At 36.2% G+C, this 26,091-nt stretch overlaps 2 protein-coding genes across 3 annotated transcripts in view; one reads left to right on the top strand and one right to left on the bottom strand.

Annotated features, from left to right (window-relative positions):
* The window catches only part of LOC133531780 (protein phosphatase 1 regulatory subunit 3B-B), a 58,486-nt gene extending 50,193 nt beyond the window's left edge, over positions 1 to 8,293 (bottom strand). Inside the window, exon 1 of the mRNA XM_061870176.1 lies at positions 8,164 to 8,293. The gene's annotated coding sequence lies outside the window, so the exon portion shown is untranslated. The remainder of the gene's footprint in view (positions 1 to 8,163) is intronic.
* Positions 8,294 to 9,004: 711 nt separating this feature from the next.
* On the top strand, positions 9,005 to 24,790 carry LOC133531696 (uncharacterized). 2 transcript variants are annotated; one of them, XM_061870062.1, is made up of 5 exons: positions 9,011 to 9,145; positions 9,424 to 9,526; positions 10,771 to 10,874; positions 13,860 to 13,980; positions 24,621 to 24,774. In XM_061870062.1, the coding sequence occupies exons 3-5, from the start codon at positions 10,772 to 10,774 to the stop codon at positions 24,727 to 24,729; spliced, it is 333 nt and encodes a 110-aa protein (XP_061726046.1). In that variant the 5' UTR covers positions 9,011 to 9,145; positions 9,424 to 9,526; position 10,771; the 3' UTR covers positions 24,730 to 24,774. The 2 variants fall into 2 exon arrangements, with proteins under 2 accessions (XP_061726047.1, XP_061726046.1); XM_061870063.1 differs by lacking the exon at positions 9,424 to 9,526 and having other exon boundaries at positions 9,005 to 9,145; positions 24,621 to 24,790.
* The last annotated feature ends 1,301 nt before the right edge of the window (positions 24,791 to 26,091 follow it).

The raw sequence follows: 26,091 nt of genomic DNA, 5'->3' as shown, positions 1-26,091 counted from the left end.
CATATATTCGGAGATAATCGCTCCGAAAGAAAAAAAATATGTGTCCCCCACCCTCTAACTTTTGAACCATAGGTCAAAAAAATATGAAAAAAACCGTGAAAAGCTTAAGAAGGAAATTAAATGAAAAAATGAAAACTATTTTTGAGTTATCGCAAAAAGCTTCCCCTTCATAGTAAAAAGACGTACTCCACAGTTCATCCCTTGGTTAATATCTACTATAACTTTAAGCTCCAGTTAAGCTTATTGTGACGGAAGAGTAACTACGGAACCCTACTCTGAGCATGGCCCGATATGCTCTTGGCCGATTTATTCTTTAATATAAAGAGTGAATGTATGTATACATAATATAAAACTATGGAGATGACTAAGACTTAAAGAATGAAAGCAGTTAGACTTATCAAGTTAGCAACATTGAATTCAATTTATACTTATATATCGATAAATAAGTGCCTATTAAAAATAATTACCTATGTATTTTAATTGAATGAAGAACAATAACCAAAGACTAAATAAAGTCACTGACTGATAAGCTTGTTTTTAACCCCCGACCTTGTTAGAGGATTTAACAACTGGAGACTCCTTGTGTGTAATTTTCTGTACAAAAGGAAGAACATTTCGCTGCATATTGACATAATGGGATGGGATTGGGAGCGAAATCGTTGCGCATTTGCGGCGAACACGTTGCGTATTTGCGGCGAACACGTTGCGCATTTGCGGCGAACACGTTGCGCGCTCGCGGCGAACTCGCTGCGCGCTCGCCTCGCTTTCAACTCGCTCGTATGGCTGTACGCTACGTACACATAGCTAGATATGTCAGATAAACTTCAGTCCATACCAGTGGCCGAGGTTTTCTGCAGAGGGGTAAGCTCTTAAAGGGACACAGAAAGAGAGGTCTGTCTGTCTGTGGCATCGTATTTCTCTAACGGATGGACCGATTTCGATGCGTTTTTAAATGAAAGCGAGTTTCCTTGTGATGTTTCTTAACTATGTTTGATAGAAATCGATCCAGCAGTTTGAAGAGGATTAGCTCTGTTCCAAGATGCTGTAAGGCGTTTTTGGCGTATAATGGATTTTTATGGCAATCAAAATCGTTGCAGACTTATCTTGGTCTAACTCTAGAGAAATAAATAAATAAATATTCTGATTAGGAAAAAACAGAAGAAAAAATTTATATTTTTTTTTCTATTAGGCAGGTTGTCCAAGTCGGCCAGGCCTCCATACATAGGCCAAAAATATGTAGCATAAAAAAAACTTTTTCCTAATCTGAACACGATAGCAAATAGGCCATAGATGGTAGGATCGTATAGATGTGCTATACCGCTTGCGCCCGTAAGGGACAGAACATGCGACAATATTAAAAACACTTTTAACATTCCTGACAACATACCAAAAACAACCTACGTACTTTGGTCGGGTTATTTGTTGCCCACCATAAACCATACTAAAACTGTGGGGAATAAAAATAAAGAGACTGTGACAAGGACAAACAATAATAATGTTTTCTCTGTTACTCCTACTAAACATAGCTGAAAAGGAAAAATATGGCAAATACAAACATTGTAAATACAAACATTGTAAATAGTTCATGTAGATTTAAGTAAAATTACATTGTACGCCTGACAGGCAAATTATAGCGACACTACCAAAATATCTATTATAACCTTTTGACGACCGGTCTGGCCTAGTGGGTAGTGACCCTGCCTATGAAGCCGATGGTCCCGGGTTCAAATCCTGGTAAGGGCATTTATTCGTGCGATGAGCAATGGATATTTGTTCCTGAGTCATGGATGTTTTCTATGTATTTAAGTATTTATAAATATTTATATATTATATATATCGTTGTCTAAGTACCCTCAACACAAGCCTTATTGAGCTTACTGTGGGACTTAGTCAATTTGTGTACTAATGTCCTATAATATTTATTTATTTAACCTGTACACCTATAATTATGCAATAAATGATATCTTATCTTATCTTATCTTATCTTAAAAGATATTTAAGACCCGTTCTGTCAGTTCCCCCCACCACCCATGTCCAAACCATACTAAAGCCTGACCATATATGATCACGCGCCATATTGCGGAATTTCGTTGGTTTTCGAAACTAAATTGTTCATACTAAACTGAGGGGCTACCGCGAACCACGTTCGTCGTGTTGCCTCCCTGTCACACTTACGTACGAATTTACGAGTGCGACAGAGAGGCAACACGTCGAACGTGGTCCGCGGTAGGCCCTCTGAACTGTCAGCCTATTCATGAAAGAAAATAACAGCGCCCTCTTGACAATGATCATATATTTCTGGTCGGGCTTTTAATACTATTAGATTTATGCCTTAAAAGGACGCCCACTATTTTTGTAACATCCCGTAAAATACTTGCTTTTAGATTTCAACACACGTAATTCGGTGAGTATGCGAATGGGCCAAGTGCCAAACCCGCGTCATTGGCGCCACACAAGCATATCAAAATAACACGATAAACTAAAAATAATCTTATAAAAACACATTGAAGACGTCAGTCAGTCAAATTAACATATTTACACTAGGTATATTGGTAAGAATAGTCATGTGCTAGCCTAGCGGTAAGAGCGTGCGACTTGCAATCCGGAGGTCACGGGTTCAACTCAAACCAATGAGTTCTTAGGTATTTATGTACGAAATATCATTTGATATTTACCACTTCGCTCGCTTTTCGGTGAAGGAAAACATCTTGAGGAAACCGGACTAATCCCAATAAGGCCTAGTTTACCCTCTGGGTTGGAAAGTCAGATGGCAGTCGCTTTCGTAAAAACCTACCTACGCCAATTCTAGGGATTAGTTGCTAGTTGCCAAGTGGACCCCAGACTCCCATGAGCCGTGGAAAAATACCGGGACAACGCGAGAAAGAAGAGGACCTTGCAATAAGGTTGGCGAAATATTCAATTAAAGTTGTTAAGGATGGATGGCATAGATGTAAGGGAACATTCCGATATTACGTGACCAATTTTTAAAATTGAGTACTTGACACATGTAGAATATTATAACAAAATTTAGTTAAATGGATAGAAAATGAGCCATCCATTATAAAACAGTGGAATTTAAAAAATTATATTGAGATTATACAAAAATACAAGGCTCCGAAATCTGAAAAAAAAAAAATCTTTCAAAAATAGAAAAGAAAATAGTACCATTCGATTCCTTACATTTTATTGAAAAATAAATTGTATGACAGCTATACACATAAACGCAATATTTCAGGGTCAAAATGGCAATTTCCTTGATCTTCCATACATTTAGGACAGACTGACATGATGTGACGTCACATCACCTTATCATTTTGTTAGAGGCGTTTCAATCGTCGAGTGCGAGCGTCAGACTTTAATTCTCATTTCTAGTCTTTGTGTTGCTTAAATGCCATGAGTCCTATATAGACATTTGATCCTCAGGAAAATCAAGATCGTTAGACATTATTTACAAAAAGTCAAGTAGCCAACTGTTTACCCTCCCGGGGGGACCCGTCGGTGACCACCCGTAGTATTATGCCAAGACACCGCCCCTCCCCGATCTAGTTTTCACGTAGTAACTCAAACATATAGGAGCCGTGCGCGTTGGAGGGTTGGCCATCTTGTGGCCTGAATCGGAACCATAAACATCACATTTACGCCTCGCGCCAAAAATCCGACGGCTCCTGTGCTGCCTCCTACAGTTCATGCACGCTCCCTATTCAATTCAATACGTTTATTTCGGCGAAACAATCCATACACAAAACATTACAAAATTTAAAAACTAGGAACTATACCTAGCTACGGCTATAAGCTTCAAATATTTTTTTAAAACAGAAAATTTCCCTAGAAGTCAAACCCCCCCGTCCCCTCTATACACCCCACCCTCACCCGTTAACTGGTCACGTAGTATGGGCATGTTCCCTAACGAATTAACCTTATTTGAATAAAAGTTTTTGACAAAAATTTTATTTTTGGTACAAGCTTTTATCGCTGACTGTACTTTTCTTTCCACAGGTAACTAATACTCATCGAGCAAATTCTAAAAACCCCAAACACAATTAGGTTGCGTTGTTTTATCACAGAGTTCCTATGTCCACCTCTTGTCTCCATCATCAGATCAGCTCGATGGTACCATAATATTGCATTGTCACCCGACTTACATATGTCTGCAAATTTCAGCTCAATCGGAAACCGGGAAGTGGATCAAATTTAACTTGCAAGATTTGATTACAAACAAACAACGGTCAGGTGAAAGTAAATAAAAGCTTGTAAAGAACGCCCCACACTGCTATCGGGAAAGTTGAGATATATGTTTTTTTTTTAAATACAAGAAACAATATGGTCACGATGAAAGTAAATACTTATTTTATAATAAATACTCAATGCACCTATTCATTTTATAGTTATAGGTCGAAATAACTTAACTATTATTTGACATTATGGTAATAAAATCATAATACCCGGTGTTGCTTAATACTCGTAGTAGGGGATCCCTAGAGAGGGGATTTTTTTGAAGTTACTCGAGCGTGTAAGTACATTGACTTAAATATTACTTCGTAAAGACGGGCGAACAAGAATGGTGCGAGCACAGCGGTGTCAGTGTAGTCCAACGCAATTAGTTGCGACCTTGCGACCGATCGCGCGCGCGATGAGAACTCATGAACCACTCGCATTGTAGCATTCCACCGAGGCTCACCAAACGAGAATGATCGGTTGGAATTACCTATATGAACTAATTTTAATTTTGAAATCTTAAATCTTTGACGGTGTCAGACTTGTTATGAGTGATTTCTTGCTATCCGTGAAGATCTACGTTAGTCACTTTTATCTGTATTTTAATACCCGGTTTAGCTTAATAATAGGGGAGTCCAAGAGGCGATTTGTTGTAGTTACTCGAAATTAACAGATTTGTTATGACTTTATGAGTGATTTCTTGCGTAAAAATTAAAATTGTGGCTTTGGTCATTTTGGTTCAAGTAATTGCTATCCCACCAAAAACATTTTCATGTAAAATTTTGCCAAGACGAATAGTAATATACAGGGTGCTCGCGAGGAACCCATATAACTTTACCAGCATATAGCTGAGGTCGTAATAATTAAAAAACATTATATAAACATAGGTCGAAATTAGATTTTTAACTTTTTTAACTTTTCATACAAATTAAATAAATTATTTTTGGTTCACCAGTAACACAATGCCTTAGGACGAGCTGGCAACGTTTGTTATTGTCTCTATCTCTTTTCACTAGAACGGCAAGTAAGTCACATAGACATTTCTTGTCAAACAAATTATTTCAAACCAGAATGTACATAATGTGCAATCGGATCTCTTTACCTATGTATGATTTACTTATTTAAGGCTTGCCACACACTAGTATTTCCGCCCGCAGGATTATGATAATTATGAATATTATGATCAACCACCGGCGATTTAAATCGTAGTTGTACAGTCGACGTCAAAAATATGTTTACAATTTTTCACCTTATTTCTTTGTAATTAGGTTCAAAAGTGTAAACATATTTTCAATCTGTAAGTCAATATCTGGCAGTGTTGTCAGAACCCTGTAGAAAGGGAAGAAAGAAGAGAAAGAAAAGAAAAGACTTCACGAAATGTAAACATTGCCTTTTTTCAGCGAGAATCGCCTCTTGTTGTTAGATGTAACTAAAAATAACATTTAAACTACATAAGGAGAACAACATAACTATACGATTCTTATCAAAAAACTTAAATACTCTTAAAATGCTTTTAACTTTTACGGTTGCTTTCGCCACTCTTCAAGGTAAAAAATTTTCAAAGTGGGATCCTCCCTTGTCAACACATAAATTTATTCTTGTACGCATTTGTTGGTTTAGTTGAGCTGGCCAGTCTTTCAGGTTCTGAGCGGCTTCCGTGATTTTTAGGATCAATTCTTCCCTTGAATTAATTGGTTTTGAATATACCATATTCTTCATAGTGCCCCATAGATAAAAATCTAAAGGGGTTAGATCTGGTGATCTCGGAGGCCACTGTATCGTTGGAGATCCTCGACCAATCCATCTATTTGGAAACTGTTGGTTAAGATAATCCCGTACCACGAGACCATAATGGGGGGGAGCTCCGTCGTGTTGAAACCACATTAAACGCCGAGTCTCCAAATCGATGTCTTCGAGGAGAATGATCAAGTTGTTTCGCAAAAAATGTAGGTAGCTTTCTGAATTTAGTCTAGCAGGGAGCTCCACCGGCCCTATCAATTTATCGTCAATAATGCCTGCCCACATATTGACTGAAAATTGATGTTGGTGCGAGGATTCCCTGATTGCGTGCGGGTTTTCCTCCATCCACATATGACAGTTGCGTGAATTGAATACCCCTGATCTCGTGAATTGAGCTTCATCAGTCCATAAAATAGTTTTAAGGAAATTTGGGTTCTGAAGAAGTTTTTGATTAATTCTCTGACAGTAGGCAAGTCTTGAAAAGCCGTCGTTTTCGATCAGTCCCTGAACTTTTCTGAGGTGGTAAGGATAAAGACCATACTTTTTATTAATATTTTTATAAATAATTTTAGTAATATTTTATCAATCTTCATGGATTATGATACATACTGGCCACTTGGAAATTTCCTTCGAGTGTGTTTTATAAGTACTTTAAATAATGACATCAGTCACATGAACGATGGGTGACATTGTTGGTATTGATTCTAATATCAATATGATGTCTCACGTTTATAACATTTATTTAAACAGTGCGACGAATAATAATTTTCCTAATAATTGGACAAATCGTGCGGTTTAACTTAGACGGCAGACTTTTTAATCAGTGGAAACCAATTTACTCTAAATTGGTTTTTTAGTGCTGCTCAGTGAAAAATGTATTAAGGATGCTGTAATAGAAAATACTGCGAGTACTAATACTGAAGCAGTATCTAGTTGAGTGGTTACGGATTCACGGATTCTACGAAGTGCACGTAGACGAACAAGCTGGTAGAATGAGAAGGGTACCTATTGCAATTCCTGACAGTGATCATACTTTTTTGTTTGTAGGGTAATAAATAAATAATCTTATTAAAATTTGTGTTACTTTATTTAGCTTTAATACAATCAAACAATAATGGTATGGGTAATAAAAACACTTCGAACTGTTTATTTAGTTTCATGTGTAGTTTTCACGATTTAAACTGAATAGGTGTCCAATTTTTACCCGAAATAGCAAAAACTTAGCTTCGTTGTTCTGCCATCATAAGAAATCAATCGATCATTAAGAAATATGCATTCTTATGAATAAATACGTGTCACTTCAAAATAAAACTAAGACGGTTAAATTTATCAATTCTTGGGCGTTAAGTAATTTTGTTTATCAATACTTCACTAATACCATTGTTTTAGTCGTGGACTTAACAAAAGCAATGATCATTGATCATACTTTGGATTAAGTGATAGAATTTTAAGATTCTACGTATTTATTTTCAATGACACATGTCGATGATAGTGACAGGAACGAGCTTCTGCAATTTACGTCAGACAGATAATGTGATGCGGTCTTGCAACGTCGCTATCCTAAAGGTACATTATACTGGATTTTTTCTTAAATAAAAAATATTAATTACTCGCAAACTAAGCCGAATCCAGTTTAATGACATTTTATTTTCTAAAGATGGTCAAGATCATGGTGGTAAAGTTATATGGGTTCCTCGCGAGCACCCTGTATAGTAATATGGCCATTTGGCGGCCAAATATGTACATCGATAAAAATTAGTGTATGACCTTTATCTCGCCACTAGAAATGAGGACCTGCCGAGTCCTACCAAAGTTTAAGGGTCCGACCCCGTTTCGGGGGGGGGGGGGGGGGGGTTTATGTCCATTTTAAAATCACTTTAAAATATTCACATTTTTCAAACTAGCCGAGTGAGGTGTAATTTTCGTGTATTTTTTTGCGCTGAATCGAGTGAAACCATACTTATACTTATTTGATCAATATTTTGCGAGATATGTATATTTCTATTGATATTTCTTGTACCAAGATAAAGATAAATAACAAAGTGTCATGTATTTGCCGCCAAAATATGCTATTTTTCCTGTACTAGAAACCATAAGACTCGCACTGTCACTGTCAATAAGTTATCACTGTTATCAGATCTCTTGTAGAGCCAAGCTTCTAAATATACAAGCCCTAACTTCACAAACTACATCGACATCGACACCTACCTTGTAGCTGCAGCGTTGGTTTTCTTGGTGTTTTGATTAGGTGATAAGTTATTTCCACTTATAACAGCAAAATAACATATTTTATTTACTAGATATTTTATGCTTGCACCAAACCAACGTTTATGTACCTATGTACCAACTATGTACTCTGAAAACGATGGCATCAATTGCGGAGCGTTTTAATATTCACAGGTATCAATCACATGATCAAAGTATATTAAAGGAATAAATTTAGTTCATATTTCAACCAATAATCCAATATTGAAATTTGAAATGCAGATATGAAATTTATTCCAAGGCCAGCATTGATTTTAAGATTTGTATAAAATCCTTAATGCCTATGTACTGAAAATAATTTAATATCATGTGCTGGTATCTATTGCCTGCAGGGATACCAACTTAGTACATTAGAATCTCATACATATATGTATTCGATGCTTTATGTATTTAAAACTTTTTGCATCAACAAAATACCCAAAGATTTAACAATAGCAAATTGTTATACGTAAATTTTTGTTAAAGCAATTATAGCACAAAAGATTTTAAATCTGCCACATTTTAAAATTCCGAGCTGGCAGCTCGACATCATAATACGTTTTGTTATTGCTATGAAAAAAATCATTACTCGAAATTATAGTGTGATCCACAGACTAGAGTGATCCTATTTTGAGTACTAATAACATATTTAAAATATTTCGTAATACCTTACAATATGAAAGAATAAAATATTTAGTTGCATGAATTTATAACAGAAGCATTATAGCAAATTAATGCAAACAAAATAAACAAGTATTATATTCCGATGATAACAAAACGTAATGAGAGAAAGGTCAATGAAATCGGCGACGACAATTCGCATTGCTAAAACAAAATGGCCGTCTCTGATGGAGAAAGGTGTGTCGCTGTCGCGTAATATTTTGCGACTTGCAGCGAGGAATATCATTGAACTTCAGTGAAAAGTTTTGGTGTTTTATTACTACTGGTTCGTAACTTTGTATTGTGATTAATTAAGGTGGATTTATTATGTTTGATGTTCAGCAGCTTGGCTACAAGGAAATCAAGGAAAGGAAGCATACCAAGGAATCTGGAGGTGATCCTGCATCGCGTACGGCCTATACCGTGAGGCCTCGTCGCGAGCGCCCGGAGGCTGCATGTTTGCCTCACGTGGGCTTTTTCGGTCCGCGTAGTTGCCTTTTTTCGCGAGGCATTCGCGTTCGTAACATCGCGCGCCGCTTGATAAGTATGTCGGTTGTCTTGCAGCGCCGCCGGCTGCCGTGCGACCGCCGCGTGGCAGGGCTTCGCCCTTCGCGTCGCGCGCGTTTGGAGCCCTCGCTCCTTCCGACCCTCGGTCGGAATCCTCAAGGTAAGCTCTTGAATCATTTAGGAGAGATCAATAAATTGGGCGGCCATTTTGTGAAAGTATATTTAGATTTTCTTGTAATTAGGGCATCTTAAGTAAATGTTGTGCGCTTTAATGTTATTAGAAAGTCGGCTAAGTGTCTCAGGTGTAATATTTTATCCGGATCAACTGATAAAAACATTGATTGTTGTTGGAAAGTGTTGTTTGGTATAATGTTGTATCATCATTGCTTTGTCCTTGGCCTTAGATCTGTTTTTGTGACAGCAATTACAGCATAATCCTATTTTCTTGTAGCTAACACATTCCTACATATTTTCAGCTTCTTTAGATATGGTCTTATTTACAAAAACACCTAAATTGAACCCTATATTTAGACCCTGTCTTTATGCAAACAGTGTTTGCTTATTTTATCACTAAGTATCATTGCTTCTGTTTGTATATTATGAGGAATCTTCAATTGAATGCACCATATAACTAATTTTGGGATACCTATTACTTATTTTTTCCACCATAGCACTAACTTAAAAAGAGCAATCTAGTATAAAAAAAGTTCACATATTCATCATTTTTTAAAATGGGAATACTTATTCTGCCATATTGTTGAACATCAGTATGTAAATTAGTAATATTATAAAAACTTGCTTTATTAGTGGTTTTCATGCAATTGAATCACCTATTTTTAGAACTGTTGATTTAGACTTGTTACTGCAATCAGGGATTATTAAGATTGTTTACATTTCTATCACTATAATGCTTCTCTGCCAATATGACAGTAGTCATCTGACAAGGTTCCTTTGTATCCTAGAGAATATGCATTATGTGTGAGGCACCCTATTTCACCAACTTGACAAGTGTCACCTGACAATTTATTATACATTTCCCAGCAATGGAAGTTGCGGTATTATACCTCTTTGTTCTATTCTATTCTAATTGTAAATATTGTTCTATTCTATTCTTTAATTTAAAACCTGAAGGAATGGTAAATAATCAATGCAATCAGCAATGGTGAATATTCAGGTGACAATTGTCATGTAAAGTAAACTTTTATTTTTAAAATCAGTCAGATACATTTACATAAATTTTGTGGGTCGCACTAGGCTAAGCTTGTCCTGTGACTCCACATTTGCGCTTTGAAACACAGTATCACACACACCCAAACTAATATGTTTATATAATGTTTTTCTAATTTCCCATTTGCTACCAACCACATAGAATGAATGCCTTAACACAATTTGTCTGTGTATCAGGATGTCAAGCTCCCGGCGCAACGGATCGGTGTCACGCGCCGCGGAGGCCGCCTCCAAGAACCGACTGCACATGGACCGCAATCCGCAGCACTCCAGGATAACTGGTGAGCTTAATGTCAGTTAGCCATGTATTTTAGTGCTCATGCTGGCTGTTTGAAACATGTGACCAATACTAGCAGGAGGAAACTAGAGTGTTTGGGCATTCTCAGCTCTGTTCGGCTCAGCATTACTCCGAGTAATTATTAGGGTTGGCAAACCTTGACATTCCTTTGTGTGCACAACCATTGATTAGATAATATCCATAGTAGGGATAGTTCCATACATTAGAAAGGGACAATATGATTTGGCCCTGAATTGCTGTTGAACTTTGGTTTTATAGGAAGTTTCCTTTCTGTACAGTAGTACTATTATTTATTCTGTGCCAATACATTGTACCGGGTTTGAAAAATCCGAAATAGTGATAAGATTCTAGAGTTGGTAAGAACTCAAGTTATTTAAGTCTAAAGTTGAAGAACTCCAGTTGTTATTATGCGACTCTGCGCTTAAAAAACTTCCGAATCTTAAGTCCCAATGCGAATCCAATATTGAGGTTTTTAAGTGCTTACTGCTAACTGCTAGCCTTACTCCGCAGACGTTTTGTCTGGTTGCCCTTGGCATAGGCCTCTCCCATATTTCTCCACGCGTCTCTGTCCAGAGCCTGTCATCTCCACAAGGCTCCAGCTACCTGCCTGAACTCATCTTCCCATCTCTTTTTTTATCCACCATCATTCCTTTTACCATCCCTTGGGTACCATATTGTGATGTCTTTTGACCATTTTTCTCTTTGTCTTGGAGCATGTGGCCGGTCCACTGCCACTTTAGTTTTTTCATAATGTGGTTTATATCAATTATTTTTGTTTTCTTTCTAATGTCCTCCAGTTTTAATTTGTCTCTAAGTTTTACATTCAACATACTTCTTTTCATGCTATTTTGACAAACTTGGAGAGCTTTCTTTGACATCCATATGTGAGGCAGGGAAGGATACAAGTGTTAAATACTTTGGACTTAATATTTGTTGGTATTTGGTTGTATTTCACTATTTCCTTTAGTTATCAGTATCTCTTTTCCATGAGTTCCCGATGCTAGTGTCCTTTTCTTGCTGTGTCAATCTTGAGGTGATACACACTTGTCCAAGATATGTGTATTGTTGTGTATAAACAATGAGGTTGTGGTCTATGTATATATCTTCTTTTACACTGTTTGTCATTATCTTGGTCTTCCCGGCATTCATTGTCAGCCCAACTTCTTTACTGCTATCTCCAAGCTGTTGTAGCATTAGGTTTAGGGCCCTCTGGTTGTCACTTTGGCAAACCTTAGATTTGTTAGTTTAGCTCCATTTATGTTAAGATCAAAAGATTCCCAGTTGAGTTTTCTGAATACATATTCTAGAATTGTAGAAAATAGTTTAGGTGATAAGGGGTCTCCCTGGTTTCCTCTGTTCTGCATGTTAGATAGTTGACCATCTCTCTCTGTTCATATTTTAGCTGTTGAGTTTTTATATATTGGATTATCCTTGTGTATGTATTTTGTCGGTATGTTTTGTCTTCTCAACACTTCCCATATGTACTTATGTTTCAGTGATTCAAACGCCTTATTGTAGTCTATGAAAGCATAGTAACAAATTTTCTTGTATTGTTCATATTTCTCTATCAGATGTTTGATTGTATGGATATGGTCGACTGTTGAGAATCCACTCCGAACCCAGCTTGCTCTTTAGGTTGGTTTGCCTTTAATTCCTTGTTCATGCGGTTTAGGATAACTTTGGAAAATATTTTGTACAATATTTTGGAAAGGCTTTTATCGCCCTTTTTGTGAAGTAGTATAATTGGATGAAAAGGCGATTTTACACTTTCGTCATAAAAGAGAAGAATAGCTTTTTTTTTTTTTTTTTTTTTTTTTTTTTTTTTATACTACGTCGGTGGCAAACAAGCATACGGCCCGCCTGATGGTAAGCAGTATCCGTAGCCTATGTACGCCTGCAACTCCAGAGGAGTTGCTTGCTTGGAGTTGTTGCTTGCTTTGAGGAGCTTTGCGATCCTAGCAAAATAATGGTACTTTTTCTATTGAAATTCCATTTCGGGAGAAAACGTTTTCCACTAACTAAATCTTAACAAATTACTTTGATTTTGCTGTCGATCGCTTCAGCATAATAATTATATTCTAGGTTGATAGGTTTCGCTTTAACCTGCCTCTTAAGACTCTTCTTAACTTCTTCTTTTTTTCTGCAATACTCTAACTTATCTAACGTTCGTCGCTAGACGCATCCCTAAGGCGCATAATGGGGTTGGCCGTTCGAAGTATTTTACAGATGGCGCCAGCATAGTTTGCCCTGTCCATCCCTAGAAATGTGTCGTTTTCTTGTTTTTTTTGGAATTTTATGGCCTGGATGCCAGCCCTTTAAGCCAAATCTCATAGAACAAACCTAGAGAAAGGGGAAAGCTATAATGGCGCCATCTATGCAAACCTTTGACAGTCGCCAACCGGGTGCGCCAAAGTTCATATAAAATTGCAAAATCGATTATTGAAACTCCGAAAATGTTTCTAATAAAATTTTACATTCTAATGATCATTACACGTATTTATTTTAAACAATAATGATTGCAACTTCGAATTTATTATATTCATAATGTCATTCTTCATAAATATTTCTATTGCTAAAATTGATGCATATATTATTGTTCGACATATCGATTTAAAGTAATAAAATTGGAAATTCGATTATTGAATCTCCGAAAATGTTTTTCATATTATTTTACATACTAATGATCATTATTAATTTTAATTTTAAACAAAAATGATTGGAAAATCCTGTCACAAAGGTGGGTTAGGTTAGGTTAGAATTGCGACCCTCGCAGAACCGTAATCCTGCTAGAAAGGTGGGTTAGGTTAGGTTAGAACTGCGACCCTCGCAGAACCGAAATCCTGCCAGAATCCTTGTTAGGTTAGAACTGCGATCGATCGTACGGCGGCGACACAAGCATGAAGCTCGATGAAATATTCTAAGCGGTTAAAAGGTACCCAATGAAATTACGATGTTACTTGTTACCCAGATCCATCGAATCCGGCCGGACGCCGCAAGGAGATAGATAACGTGATGAAAAGAGCACGCCAGGCGTCGCCAGGCAGCTGGGATCGCAAGCTGCTGCAGGTGGAGGAGAAGGATCCTAACAGGTACCGGGTCTAATATTTGCATTAGGAAAGTCATTAGCTCTAATTTCATTGTATGGCAATTTTACGAAACTGTCAAGCCAGTGACAGACTTTAACAGTGTATTCCTGTACCCCTAGTGTACATTTAGTCGATAGCGAAACGTGACGTACGCGTTTGCGTTAAGTCTCATTTTGTATGGGTTTTTGAACAGCGCGCCAAGCGGCACGTTTTGGAAAGTCAAAAAATGACACTTAACGCAAACGCGTACGTCACGTTTCGCTGTCGAAAATATTTACACTAGGGGTACTGATCACATTTAGAGACTAAAATGTCCTATAAACTTTTCTGGATTTTACCTATACTCTGTATCTTTAGGTAATTAAATAAAAGTAAACAAAATCTTCCCTCAAATGGCTCCTTAACTAGAACGTAGAAGACAGTTGAAGGTAGATGAAAACACATGATCAAATGACGGTTAAAGTCAGGTTGTTCAGTGACAGATCCAGGCGGTCTTAACGTCTGTTGTCATAAAGTTTCCTCAGTACAATAAATTAGTAATACCACTGAAATAGGTAAATTTACCAAATCATTATTTACATAATAGATATATACAGAGGTATTACTATAATCAGCTTAAATCTAAAATAGGCCCTTGAGGAATTATACCAAGGATGCTGGCGGCGTTTCCTCGTTGTGCGAGGAAGCCGCCAGCTCTTCGGTCACCAGTTACATCAACTACGTGCGCGCTGGGGCCCCATGGACCTAGAGTTTCAACGCCAAATGGTACAAAATGGTACTCTCTACCAACTCTTATATTTATTACGTTTCAAAATTTCGGCGCTTTCCGCCGCTCCGCCTTCTTCCTCGCGTTGTCCCGGCATTTTGCCACGGCTCATGCTCCCGGGGTCCGCTTGACAACTAATCCCAAGATTTGGCGGTAGACACTAGTTTTTACGAAAGCGACTGCCATCTGACCTTCCATTTAGTTCGGTTTCCTCACGATGTTTTCCTTCACCGAAAGGCGACTGGTAAATATCAAATGATATTTCGTACATAAGTTCCGAAAAACTCATTGATACGAGCCGGGGTTTGAACCTACGACCTCCGGATTGCAAGTCACACGCTCTTACCGCCAGGCCACCAGCGCTTTTTCGACGATCATCTCACACCGTCTGTTTTATTTGTATGCTTTGCTTTTTCACATTGCATCGTATTTTTACGTTCGCCGTCAAAATCAGTTATTAATTAATTTAAGTTAAAATATAAACGGGCATTGACTTGAGTATGAATACTTATGTAATTTCTTATATTCATAGTTAATTCCCTTTGGTTTGTAAATACTTTTGTAAGTATAATAGTCCAAGAGACAAAATGCTTTATGATAACACAAAGATAACTTTAAGAGTCTCCACCAAGCTCGGTTGAATTTCATCTTCCCATACAAACGGAGTTTTGTTCTCATTTTAAAACTACGTGTTGGATTGTAATGAAACTTTGCACATATAATGATGGTATATGCATGCATGCATTTTCATTACCTGTAGTTACTTTATATAGCTCCAGCTAATAAAACAAACAAAATAGGGAGCGTGCATGAACTGTAGGAGGCAGCACAGGAGCCGTCAGATTTTTGGCGCGAGGCGTAAATGTGATGTTTTTTGTTCTGATTTAGCCCACAAGATGGCAGAACCTACTATGCACAAGAAAACACGTGACGTGTATATGTGCATGTTTATGGTTCCGATTCAGGCCACAAGATGGCAGATAGTGTAGGAAATAAAGGTAGTGGACCCCGCTGTAATTCCTCTGCCAGAAAAAACTTTACAGTATGATAAAGTATCAATAAATAAAAAGTATTGTCTTAATTTCCAACGAATAATAATAATAGGATATAAGTAAATACCTAAAGTATTAAATCGTTAATATCTTTTTACGGAAAAATTCTCCGTTCAAACTTTCTTCACCAGACATATTCATGTAACGTTTTACAACAATATATGAAATATCCAAAAAAATATCCCAGCAGAAATACCAATATTAATAAAATATAATTTTTGAACGTGTCTTGGACCGGAAAATTACTCCATCTAATTTTTTCACTGAAATGCCATTTTATTGCCGTTTTATAGCTACAAAATGAAAATCTAAAAAAAAATCCATGTAACTATACTATTTTCAGAAATTGCCTTTTTACTCGCTGTGAAAAATTTCTCTATCCATTTTATTTATTGAATTAAGATCACAGTTTTATTTCCATCCAACTATAAAAACATCCAAAAAATAACGAGCGTATTAAAAACTTAACATATCGGGAGCAGTGTGTAGGGAGCGGGGTGTACAAGCGGGGTGCGGGAGCGGTACCGGCCGCCGCCAGCGCGCGCGCCGCGCCTGCCCGGCGCGGCAGTGGCAGCTCGCTACTTCTCTATTCATTCGCGTATCGCCTAGGTGCATAGGTTACTGTTTTTAAAAATATTGCTACATGTTTCTTTTTTGACCTGCCTAATGCCTGTCTGTCTGTGTAGTACCTACCGTAAGTATAGTCTCTACCGTACCTACAAATGAAGTAGGTAGGTTATGCGATGTGTCTAATTTAAATATTTATATTCTTAAATTCAATTTATTCAATTCGAGTCGTACGTATTAGGCCACCAAACGAAGGAAAAAACGGGGAAATAATTCGTGTATAAGCGAATTTTGGCATAGTTGTAGATAAATAACATACTGAAAGTACTGATAGATGGGGGTGGCGCTATTGTGTACGGGGGAGGGAGGGTTTAAATGTCCCTTTTTTAGTTTATCTTAAATAACTCGTGAACGGTGGCCCATATCAAAAAATGATCTATCACGCAAATCATCTATATAACATTTCCTACAAGAAAAATTCAGTACACTTTTTACTAGGATCAATATTTAAAAAGATATTAAAGCGAGAAAATTAATTAAATCAATTTTCTGGTCCATTTTTCTATATTTTCGTAAACGGTGGCAATTAGCAATAAACGCTGTAAAATGTAAATAATCTACACAAAACTTCTACAAAAAAGATTCAGTACACTTTGTGAAAGGATCAATATTTAAAAAGATATTAAAAAGGGAAAGTTAATAAAACCAATTCTAAGGTTCATTTTCTTTAGTTTTCGTAAATAATTTGTAAAGTATGATCCATAGCAAAAAAAATGTCTTATACATAAATATATAAGTAACATAAAATTTTCTTTAAGAAATATCTAGCACACTTTTCGCTAGGATGAATATTTAAAAAGATACTAATGCGGGAATGTTAATAATAATCAATTTTAAAAACCCTTTTTAGTTTTCGTAAGTAACTCGTAAACGGTAGCCCGTAGCAAAACACATTCTTATACATAAAGAATGCACATAATATTTCCTACAAAAAATAATTCGATCACTTTTCTCTAGGATCAATATTTAAGAAGATATTATAGGGGGTAAATCAATTCATAGGTACTTTTTTAGTTGTTCGTAAATAACTCTTAAACGGTGCTCCAGTGCAATAAGAATGTTAAACATAAATACTTATAATAAAATTTTCTGGAAAAAAGATTTCTTACACTTTTTCTTTAGGATCAATATTATTGAGATATTAAACGGCGAAAGTTAATTTTAATCAATTCTGCACATTATTTGTGTTTCTCGCTTTAAAAGTTTAATAAATATTGATCTTAGGGAAAGTGTTCCGCATGTCTTTTGTAGAATTTTTTATTATAATTGTTTATATACACATATATATTTTTTGCTATAGGTCATACTTTACAAATTATTTACGAAAAACTAAAAAAAGAGACCTGAGGATTCATTGTAAGTAACTTTGCTCCTCTTTGACTAAAAAACCGGACAAGTGCGAGTCGGACTCGCCCGCCGAGGGTTCCGTACTTTTTAGTATTTGTTGTTATAGCGGCAACAGAAATACATATAAATATAAATATTTCTGTCATAACATGCCAAACTATAATTCTAAACGTAACCAGCGACAATGATATCGCTCGGAGCGCACGTGAGACAATTGCATCGACATCGACGCGGCTGCTAGCTTTAAATGGCCCTTTTTTAGTTTATCTTAAATAACTCGTAAACGGTGGCCCATATCAAAAAATGTTCTTTCACGCAAATCATCTAAATAAAATTTCGTACAAGAAAAATTCAGTCCACTTTTTCACTAGGATCAATATTTAAAAATATATTAAAGCGGGAAAGTTAATTAAAATCAATTTTATGGTCCATTTTTCTATATTTTCGTAAACGGTGGCAATTAGCATAAAACGCTGTAAAATGTAAATGATCTACACAAAACTTTCTACAAAAAAGATTCAGTACCCTTTGTGAAAGGATCAATATTTAAAAAGATAAGAGAGGGAAAGTTAATAAAACCAATTCTGAGGTTCCTTTTCTTTAGTTTTCGTAAATAATTTCTAAAGTATGACCCATAGCAAAAAAATGTCTCATACATAAATAAGTAACATACATGTTTCTATAAGAAATATGTAGCACACTTTTCGCTAGGATGAATATTTAAAAAGATACTAAAGCGAAAAATAGGGGAAAATGTTCCGTATGTCTTTTGTAGAAATTTTTATTATAATTGTTTATATATATATATATATATATATATATATATTGCTATAGGTCATAATACTTTACAAAATTATTTACGAAAAACTAAAAAAGAAACCTGAGGATTAATTGTAAGTAACTTTGCCCCTCTGACTAAAAAAAACCCAATAAGTGCGAGTCGGACTCGCCCACCGAGGGTTCCGTACTTTTTAGTATTTGTTGTTATAGCGGCATCATCTGTGAACATTTCAACTGTATATCACGGTTCATGAGATACAGCCTGGTGACAGACGGACGGACGGACAGCGCAGTCTTATTAATAGAGTCCCGTTTTACCCTTTGGGTACGGAACCCTAAAAAGGACCTGGAAACTGATTATAATGAATTTTAATATCTCATTAAATATTGATCCTAGCGAAAAAATTTACGGAACTTTTGTTGTACAAAATTACATTTCTATTATTAATGTATAAAGAACTTTTTGCATTGGGCCACTGTTTACGAGTTATTTACGAAAAACAAAAAAAATTAGGGACTTGTAAATTGTTTGTGATTTACTTTCCCCCTTTAATATTGTTTTAAATATTGATCCTGGAGAAAAGTGTTCTGTATGTTTTTTGTAGGAAATATTATGTTAATTATTTATGTATAAGAACCTGTTTTGTTATGAGCTGCCGTTTAAGAGTTATTTACGAAAAACTAAGAAGTGACTTTAAAATTGATTTGTATAAATATTCCCTCTTTAGTATCTTTTTAACCCTTTACCAGGCCAAGGGATATATTCCACCCACATCTTATATCGGTTACCGTAGTCAGGTTTTAACTCCAAACCACCTACAAAATATTTTGTCAATCCCTGAAAATATTATTTTATGATCTTCATTCAGAACACGCTTCTAAATTGCGTAATATATCTTCGGCAGCCGTTTAAATTCACTTGAACGCTAATTTCAGTAAACTACGGAGAAATTCGAACACTTTCCATAATTTCTATGAAACAGAAGTACATAGGTCGAACAATTTTTTGATATTTTGTAGATTTTGAGTGTTGAAAGCTAATGTAATCGTAAACATTGCTAAATATTCATGCATTATTGTGTATGACCAGAATTAGGATGTGGGTTGACATTATCCCATGGCCTTATTAGAGTTTAACTGTGTGGGAGCTATTTTTTCCATGGCCCGGTAAATTGTCTTGTCATGTCATAAAAACTCACGTAAGTAAGTAGTGATTGATATAATGTTTCGTAGGAGATTTGGAGTTAAACCTTGACTATTATAACCGATATAAGATGTGGGTGGAATATATCCCTTGGCCTGATCAAGAATATAATAAGACAAAATCTAGTATGACAGTTCATTACTTAGACAGGCGATGGGATAACCGTAACCCACATTTTTATTTCTGGTTTAAAGGAAGATCTCCGACTTTCATAAATACATTTTTTACAAGGCGTTCAATACGGTTGCAACAGCATATAAAGTACGTATTAAGACACGCTGGTTCTTCGGGGCCTGGTAAAGGGTTAAATGTTGATCCTAGCGAAAAGTTTCATATATCTTTCCTGTAGAAAAAATTATGGTTAATATTTATGTATGAGAGATTTTTTGCTATGGATCATACTTTACAAATTATTTACGAAAAACGAAAGAAAAGGAACCTTAGAATTGATTTTAATTGACTTTCCCCCTTTAATAGCTTTTTAAATATTGATACTTTCAAAAAGTTTACTGAATCTTTTTGTAAAAAAAAATGTGTAAATTATTTACGTTTTACAAGGTTTTTGCTATTTACGGGTTATTCACGAAAATATAGTAAAATGGACCATAAAATTGATTTTAACTAAATTTCCCGCTTTAATATTTTTTAAATGTTGATCCTAGCGAAACAGTGCACTGAATCTTTCGATTAGGCAATTTTATATATATTATTTACGTTAAAGAACATTTTTTGCTATGGGCCACCGTTTATGAGTTATTTAAGAAAAACTGAAAAAAGGGACCTTGTTTTTGACGTCGGTTGTTATTAACGTCTTTAGCGTGATATTATTCTAATCAATGTTATATGTATAAAACTGCGTAAGTATATATTATTTGGTACAAAGAAAACGCAAAAATCACTAAATGTAGTGTAAAGACTCACACATCAGTGACAACGACAACTCCCTTCTTAAGTGTGGACTGCGGGTCACGCGGTCGGGTCGTACTAGTAGCACAAGGACACTAATCTGCACTTAACTGCTAAAGGAAGACGGTACATTATTGCGTAACCGCGGGATGGATTTATCTTCGCTTCAAAAATTTCGGTGTTCTGGATGATATTTCTTTTGGATATTTTGAATTTAAGTGTATACGTGACTACTTAGTATATATTTAAAAAGAATACAGGCTGAGAAATTTTCCAGTTTCAGTTTTTAATAGTTGTAAAATACATACATTTGGGTATGTATTTTTTTTGGATATTCTTACCCACTACGCCAAATTATATTCTAAGATCATATAAGAAGAAAAAAATGACAGAGCAATTTTCCGATGAAAATGAGCGTCAAAAAAAGGAATTATCATTTAAAAAAAATCACATGTTTGACAACATTTTTAGATTTTTTTCTAGTATTACATACTGATACAAATAACTTATTTGGTAAAATAATTTTGGACAGAGGAATTACTCGGTTAAAAATATAAACAGATTTATATTTTTACGTAAAAATGCCTAACTTAGAAGTGTTTTTTTTTTGGATATTTATATGTTAATTTCGACTCATACTATACAATAACCAAGCAAAATTTCATCGACTGAGAAATTAATGCATGGGTCTCCATACAACGACTTGCTTTATTTCCTACACTAAGACCCTCCAACGCGCACGGTCCCTATAGAGCAAGAACAAGTTATGTATGAAAAACTTAAATTTGCTGTATTTTATGAACTATGGTATCTGAAGCTACATAAACTAATTACAGGCAAATATATACCTTATCCTATTGTAAGAACAAAGTTTCAGAGTAGTCTAGCTAGTTGTTTTATTACCCGACTGCCAAAGGGAGGAGGGTAATGTTTTTCGAGTGTATGTATGTTTCTTTCTTTGTGGCCTCCTGTAGCCTAAACGGCTTGATGGATTTTGATGTATGAGGTATCGTTAGATTCGTCTTGATCACGGGAGTGTCATACTTGGGGGTTACTAAAAAGTTATAAAAAAAAAAAATTACTACCAAAAAACCCGACTGCACACTAAAAAGAGGAAAACAAGCCCCACAAGAATACTGTTGTTGATGGTAAGTATCGCAGGCGGGGACCAACAGAGGGTTACTTATAGTCATTTTGGTTGTTAAGTTCACCTTTTAGCAGAATCTTACTTAGGTAGGTATTTTCGTTGGTGGCGGTCAAGTTGGTCCCCGCCTGCGATACTTACCATCAACAAAAATATTCTTGTGGGGCTTGTTTTCCTCTTTTTAGTGTGCAGTCGGGTTTTTTGTTTTTTATATTTTTTTTATGTGGCATTATCTATGAAAAGGGACCTTATTGTCGATGGCGCTTACGCCGCACTGCGTCGCGCAGCGTTGTATTTGTATCGGAGCATCGTTTATAACGGCGGAAGGGCCGTCGACAATAAGGTCCCTTTTCATAGATAACGTCACAAATGAGAGCGTAACTACGTTTGTATGGAGAACCGAGCTTGCGGCGGACTCTTCTACGAAACTAAAATCACGTATTATTTATTTTAGTAAGATACATTATTTTATGACCTTAGTACGATATAGAACATATGTGTAAGATGTCCTGTCAGTCTAATCTAGGAGGGGGCGAGTGAAAACACGGTGCTATGTGTAGTTGAGACAGTGCATTATAATAATATTAATAATTAACAGTATTAAAACGAAAGTGGAGGATAAGCGGGATATCGCCTTTTCATATAAACTTAGGCCTCATTTTCCTCTGGATATTAACATTATTTAAAATTTTGACAATTCGTTGTACAGTCAGCATCAAAAGTAGCGGATGAAACAACGCGCCAAAAGTATCTAATATTCCGGTAAAATTTTCTAAATGTAGATAAATCAGTAAAATTCAAGCCCAAAAGTACATCTTTTACAGTCTAAATTGTTCTACATATAGAACCAATGCCGGATTTAGAGGTCTAGAGGCCTCGGGCAATAAAGGAGTGTATAGATTTTTAAAGGGTCGGCAACGCGCATGTAACACCTCTGGAGTTGCAGGCGTCCATAGGCTACGATGACTGCTTATCATCAGGCGGGCCGTATGCTTGCTTGCCACCGTCGTGGTATAAAAAAAAAAAAAGGCCCCCTGGCCCCAATTTTTTTCCAAATAAAATGGTAAATTTACCGAATTTTCTATTGTGGGGGCCCGGGGCAGTAGCCCCGGTTGCCCTCCCCTAAATCCGGCCCTGTATAGAACTATCACTTTGTGTTAAGCTGTTACAGAATGGTAGATACTTTTGAAGCGTTGTTTGATCCGCTACTTTTGATGCTGACTGTACATCAACCAAAGCTATTAGAACAAGATCCCAGAGCCGCCAGACCTTACTTATTTTCTCATGACTGAAATGTATGGGATAATATAGTGTTAGTATGTACTGTTAATGTCTGCGTACTTGCTATATCGGCCCGACGGCCGTTTGTCCGGTACAAGGTGCTAAAGGTTGGTAAAAATATTACTAACTTTTTAAAATCTAATTGCTGATTTTTATGTATGTTTTAGAAAATATTGTTATAAATTTATAATCCACATTGCTAGACCATTTCCGCCGGCAGTAACTATTACCAGACGCTTTAAAGCTGTAAAAAAAATATTGTAACTTCTTACTTTATATCTTCTTACTCTTGATTTTTGTTTATATGTGTGTCTGTGTGAAATTTTATGTGGGTCTGGGAGATGGTTGGGCCCCTCTAATTGTTCTGGCTACTTACAAAATGGTTTGTAATAGTTCTCTGAGTATCATATATAAAAATCAAGAGTATATATATAAAGTAAAGTTACAATATCTTTTTTGACCGTTTTAAAGCATCTGGTAAAAGTTACCACCGACGGAAATGGTCTGGCAATGTTGATTATCAATTCTTAACAGTATTTTCTAAAACATACATAAAAATCAACCATGAAAATATTAAGAAAATATTAAGAAGACCGTCGGGCCAATATAGCCAGTATGCAGACATTAACCCATTCATAAACGTGTACTAAAGTTACGATGCCGCTGATCATTGTTTGTCTCTTTCCATCATACCAATACGTCGGAAAGGGACAAACGATGATCAGCGACATCTTAACTTTAGTACACGTTTATGAATAAGGGGGTAAAAGTACATACTAACACTAAATTATCCCATACATTTTATTCATGAAAAAATAAGTAAAGTCTGATGGCTCTGGGATCTTGGACTTTATAACGTAGGGGCTATGGTTAATATACATCAAATTATGTAAAAATATTTTCCATAATGTCAATATCCAGATTCGATCTTTCGTCTTAGTCGTTCAGCGTAACTATAACAAGTGGATGGCTAAAATAAAATGGCAAAATGCGCCGGGTTCGTCGTATAATACGCTGTTCAATGTCCATGAATCAAGGCTCAGAACCGGTTTTACAAGTAGCGGTAAATACCGGTTTATTTCGGTTTTACTCCGAACTTTCATAAGAGCAAAGGCTTTAAGAACTTTATTGTAACCTAAATAAACCGGTTTATTCGACGAGCGACAAGACGGCCGGCCTGATGGTAAACAAAGACACCGACATAGGAAGAAATCGGTTTTTGTTGTTCTGAACCGGTTAATCTAACAAGAACCTCATGGAAATGTTCTAAAAACCGGTTTGAAAATACCAGCTTTACGAACGAAACCGAAGTTATAAGATTTTGCGCGTATATGACAACGGTTTGGAAATTTAACCGGTTTCCGAGCCTTGCCATGAATCACACTTGAGGACGTCAATTAATTACGTGAGGGGTTTTTGACGATTTTATGACTACTGCCTTTCAAAGCTAAGTTGGGCGGACTATTCTAGTTAAGTTGCGCTATTTATATTAGATTTACCTAGACTGAGGGCTAAGTTGCGCGGAATATTCTGCAGATGGCGCCACACGGGCTACAAGCAGATGTACTTGGACGGCTCACGGTCCCCCTCCCCGCGCCGCTCCCGTTCCCCCGCCAGGCGCTCCAGGTACTCACGGACCTTATGACGAAATTACTTTCTCCATAGAAACGTAGACCCCGTTTTCCTCTCTGGATTAACCATTTAGGATTTTTTTTACACGATTTGATGTGTATTAACCACAGATATGTGCCTTCCTTTGATTTTTTCGTTTTTTATTATTATTTTAAGAGTTTTAAAAACTTGTATGTATTTTGTTTTTCGCCTCTAATAATAATAAACTTAAACGGGACATAGCTATGATTAAATACATCAATTTGTGTAAAAAAAAATCCATTATGTCAATATCCAGGGAGGAAAATGAGGACTTCGTTTGTATGGAGAAAGGATTGTCAACTATCATCTGAATGTGTTCATATAAGGTTCCCGAATGGTTAGTTATCTGCGTTGATTATCGTAAGATTCAAAAAACTGCATTTGGGCTGGTAGGGTCGCCATGTGACGGGTTTTACTTAGGAGTATAATTTTATGTGTAAAACCTAAGCCAGAGTGAAAAAAAACCGATAAATTCGATATTTGGTTTTGTGTGGCAGGATTGCCATGTGATGAGAAATTACTTATGTTGAAGTACAAGCATATTCTCGTATTTGATGCCTATGTTGGGTATTCAGTTTAAGGGCGTTTGTATGTCGCACAACACATTCCAACCAGATGTGCCACCTTCTAATAAAAGCGTCTTTAAAAATTACTCGTTAAGGAAATAATTATCGCCGAAGGTCATAAAATAATTAACAGATTCAGATTACTTCTATGTACAGCCAGGGTATTAAATATCGACACGGACAAAGTGCCAAAAATATGTTTACACGACCTTATTGCCTATACATTAAAGTAGTGTATACATATTTTTGTCCCGTTGCCCGTGTCGTTATTTAATACCTTGACTGTACATACACAACCATACTTATTTTTATTCATAGATATTGTTTTATACATATATAGTATCATCCAATTAACAAAAATATCATCAAAACGTTTCTAGACTCGGACCAAGGTTCTGCATGCCATTTTCAATGACAAAGTGTGGCCATGTCATCATTAATGTTAAATTCTTTGTACTTCAGTTTGTTCTATTTAACCTTTTGAACGCCAAGAACACCTAATGTCGTCGTTGCTAGTCGTGCCCACAGCGCCAAGGACAACTATAGGTGTCATGGCGGACGCTGTCAAAGTAACCTTCACGCTTTCCAGCAAGGTTTACATTAGCTCGCTTGAACCCGAGACCTTGGCGTGTCAGTGACGTTTTTGTTTATAACGTAAAGCGTTCAAAAGGTTAAATTAACGCAAAGTTAGCTTAGATGAACTCTAATTCCCGAGTTCCACAAAAAAAAGGATAATGAACGGAAACCGAACCCCCCTCTAACTTTTAAACCATAGGTCCAAAAAAATA

The sequence above is a fragment of the Cydia pomonella genome, chromosome 25 (assembly GCF_033807575.1).
Source record: "Cydia pomonella isolate Wapato2018A chromosome 25, ilCydPomo1, whole genome shotgun sequence".
NCBI lineage: Eukaryota > Metazoa > Arthropoda > Insecta > Lepidoptera > Tortricidae > Cydia > Cydia pomonella.
This window is presented reverse-complemented; position numbering and strand designations above follow the sequence as displayed.

Bases quoted from the DNA above. Each gene is read 5' to 3' on its own strand.
- LOC133531696 (XM_061870063.1), top strand. From the start codon at position 10,772: ATGTCAAGCTCCCGGCGCAACGGATCGGTGTCACGCGCCGCGGAGGCC. The intron at 10,875-13,859 runs GTGAGCTTAATG...CTTGTTACCCAG, and splicing joins GCAGCACTCCAGGATAACTG to ATCCATCGAATCCGGCCGGA. The intron at 13,981-24,620 runs GTACCGGGTCTA...AATATTCTGCAG, and splicing joins GAGGAGAAGGATCCTAACAG to ATGGCGCCACACGGGCTACA.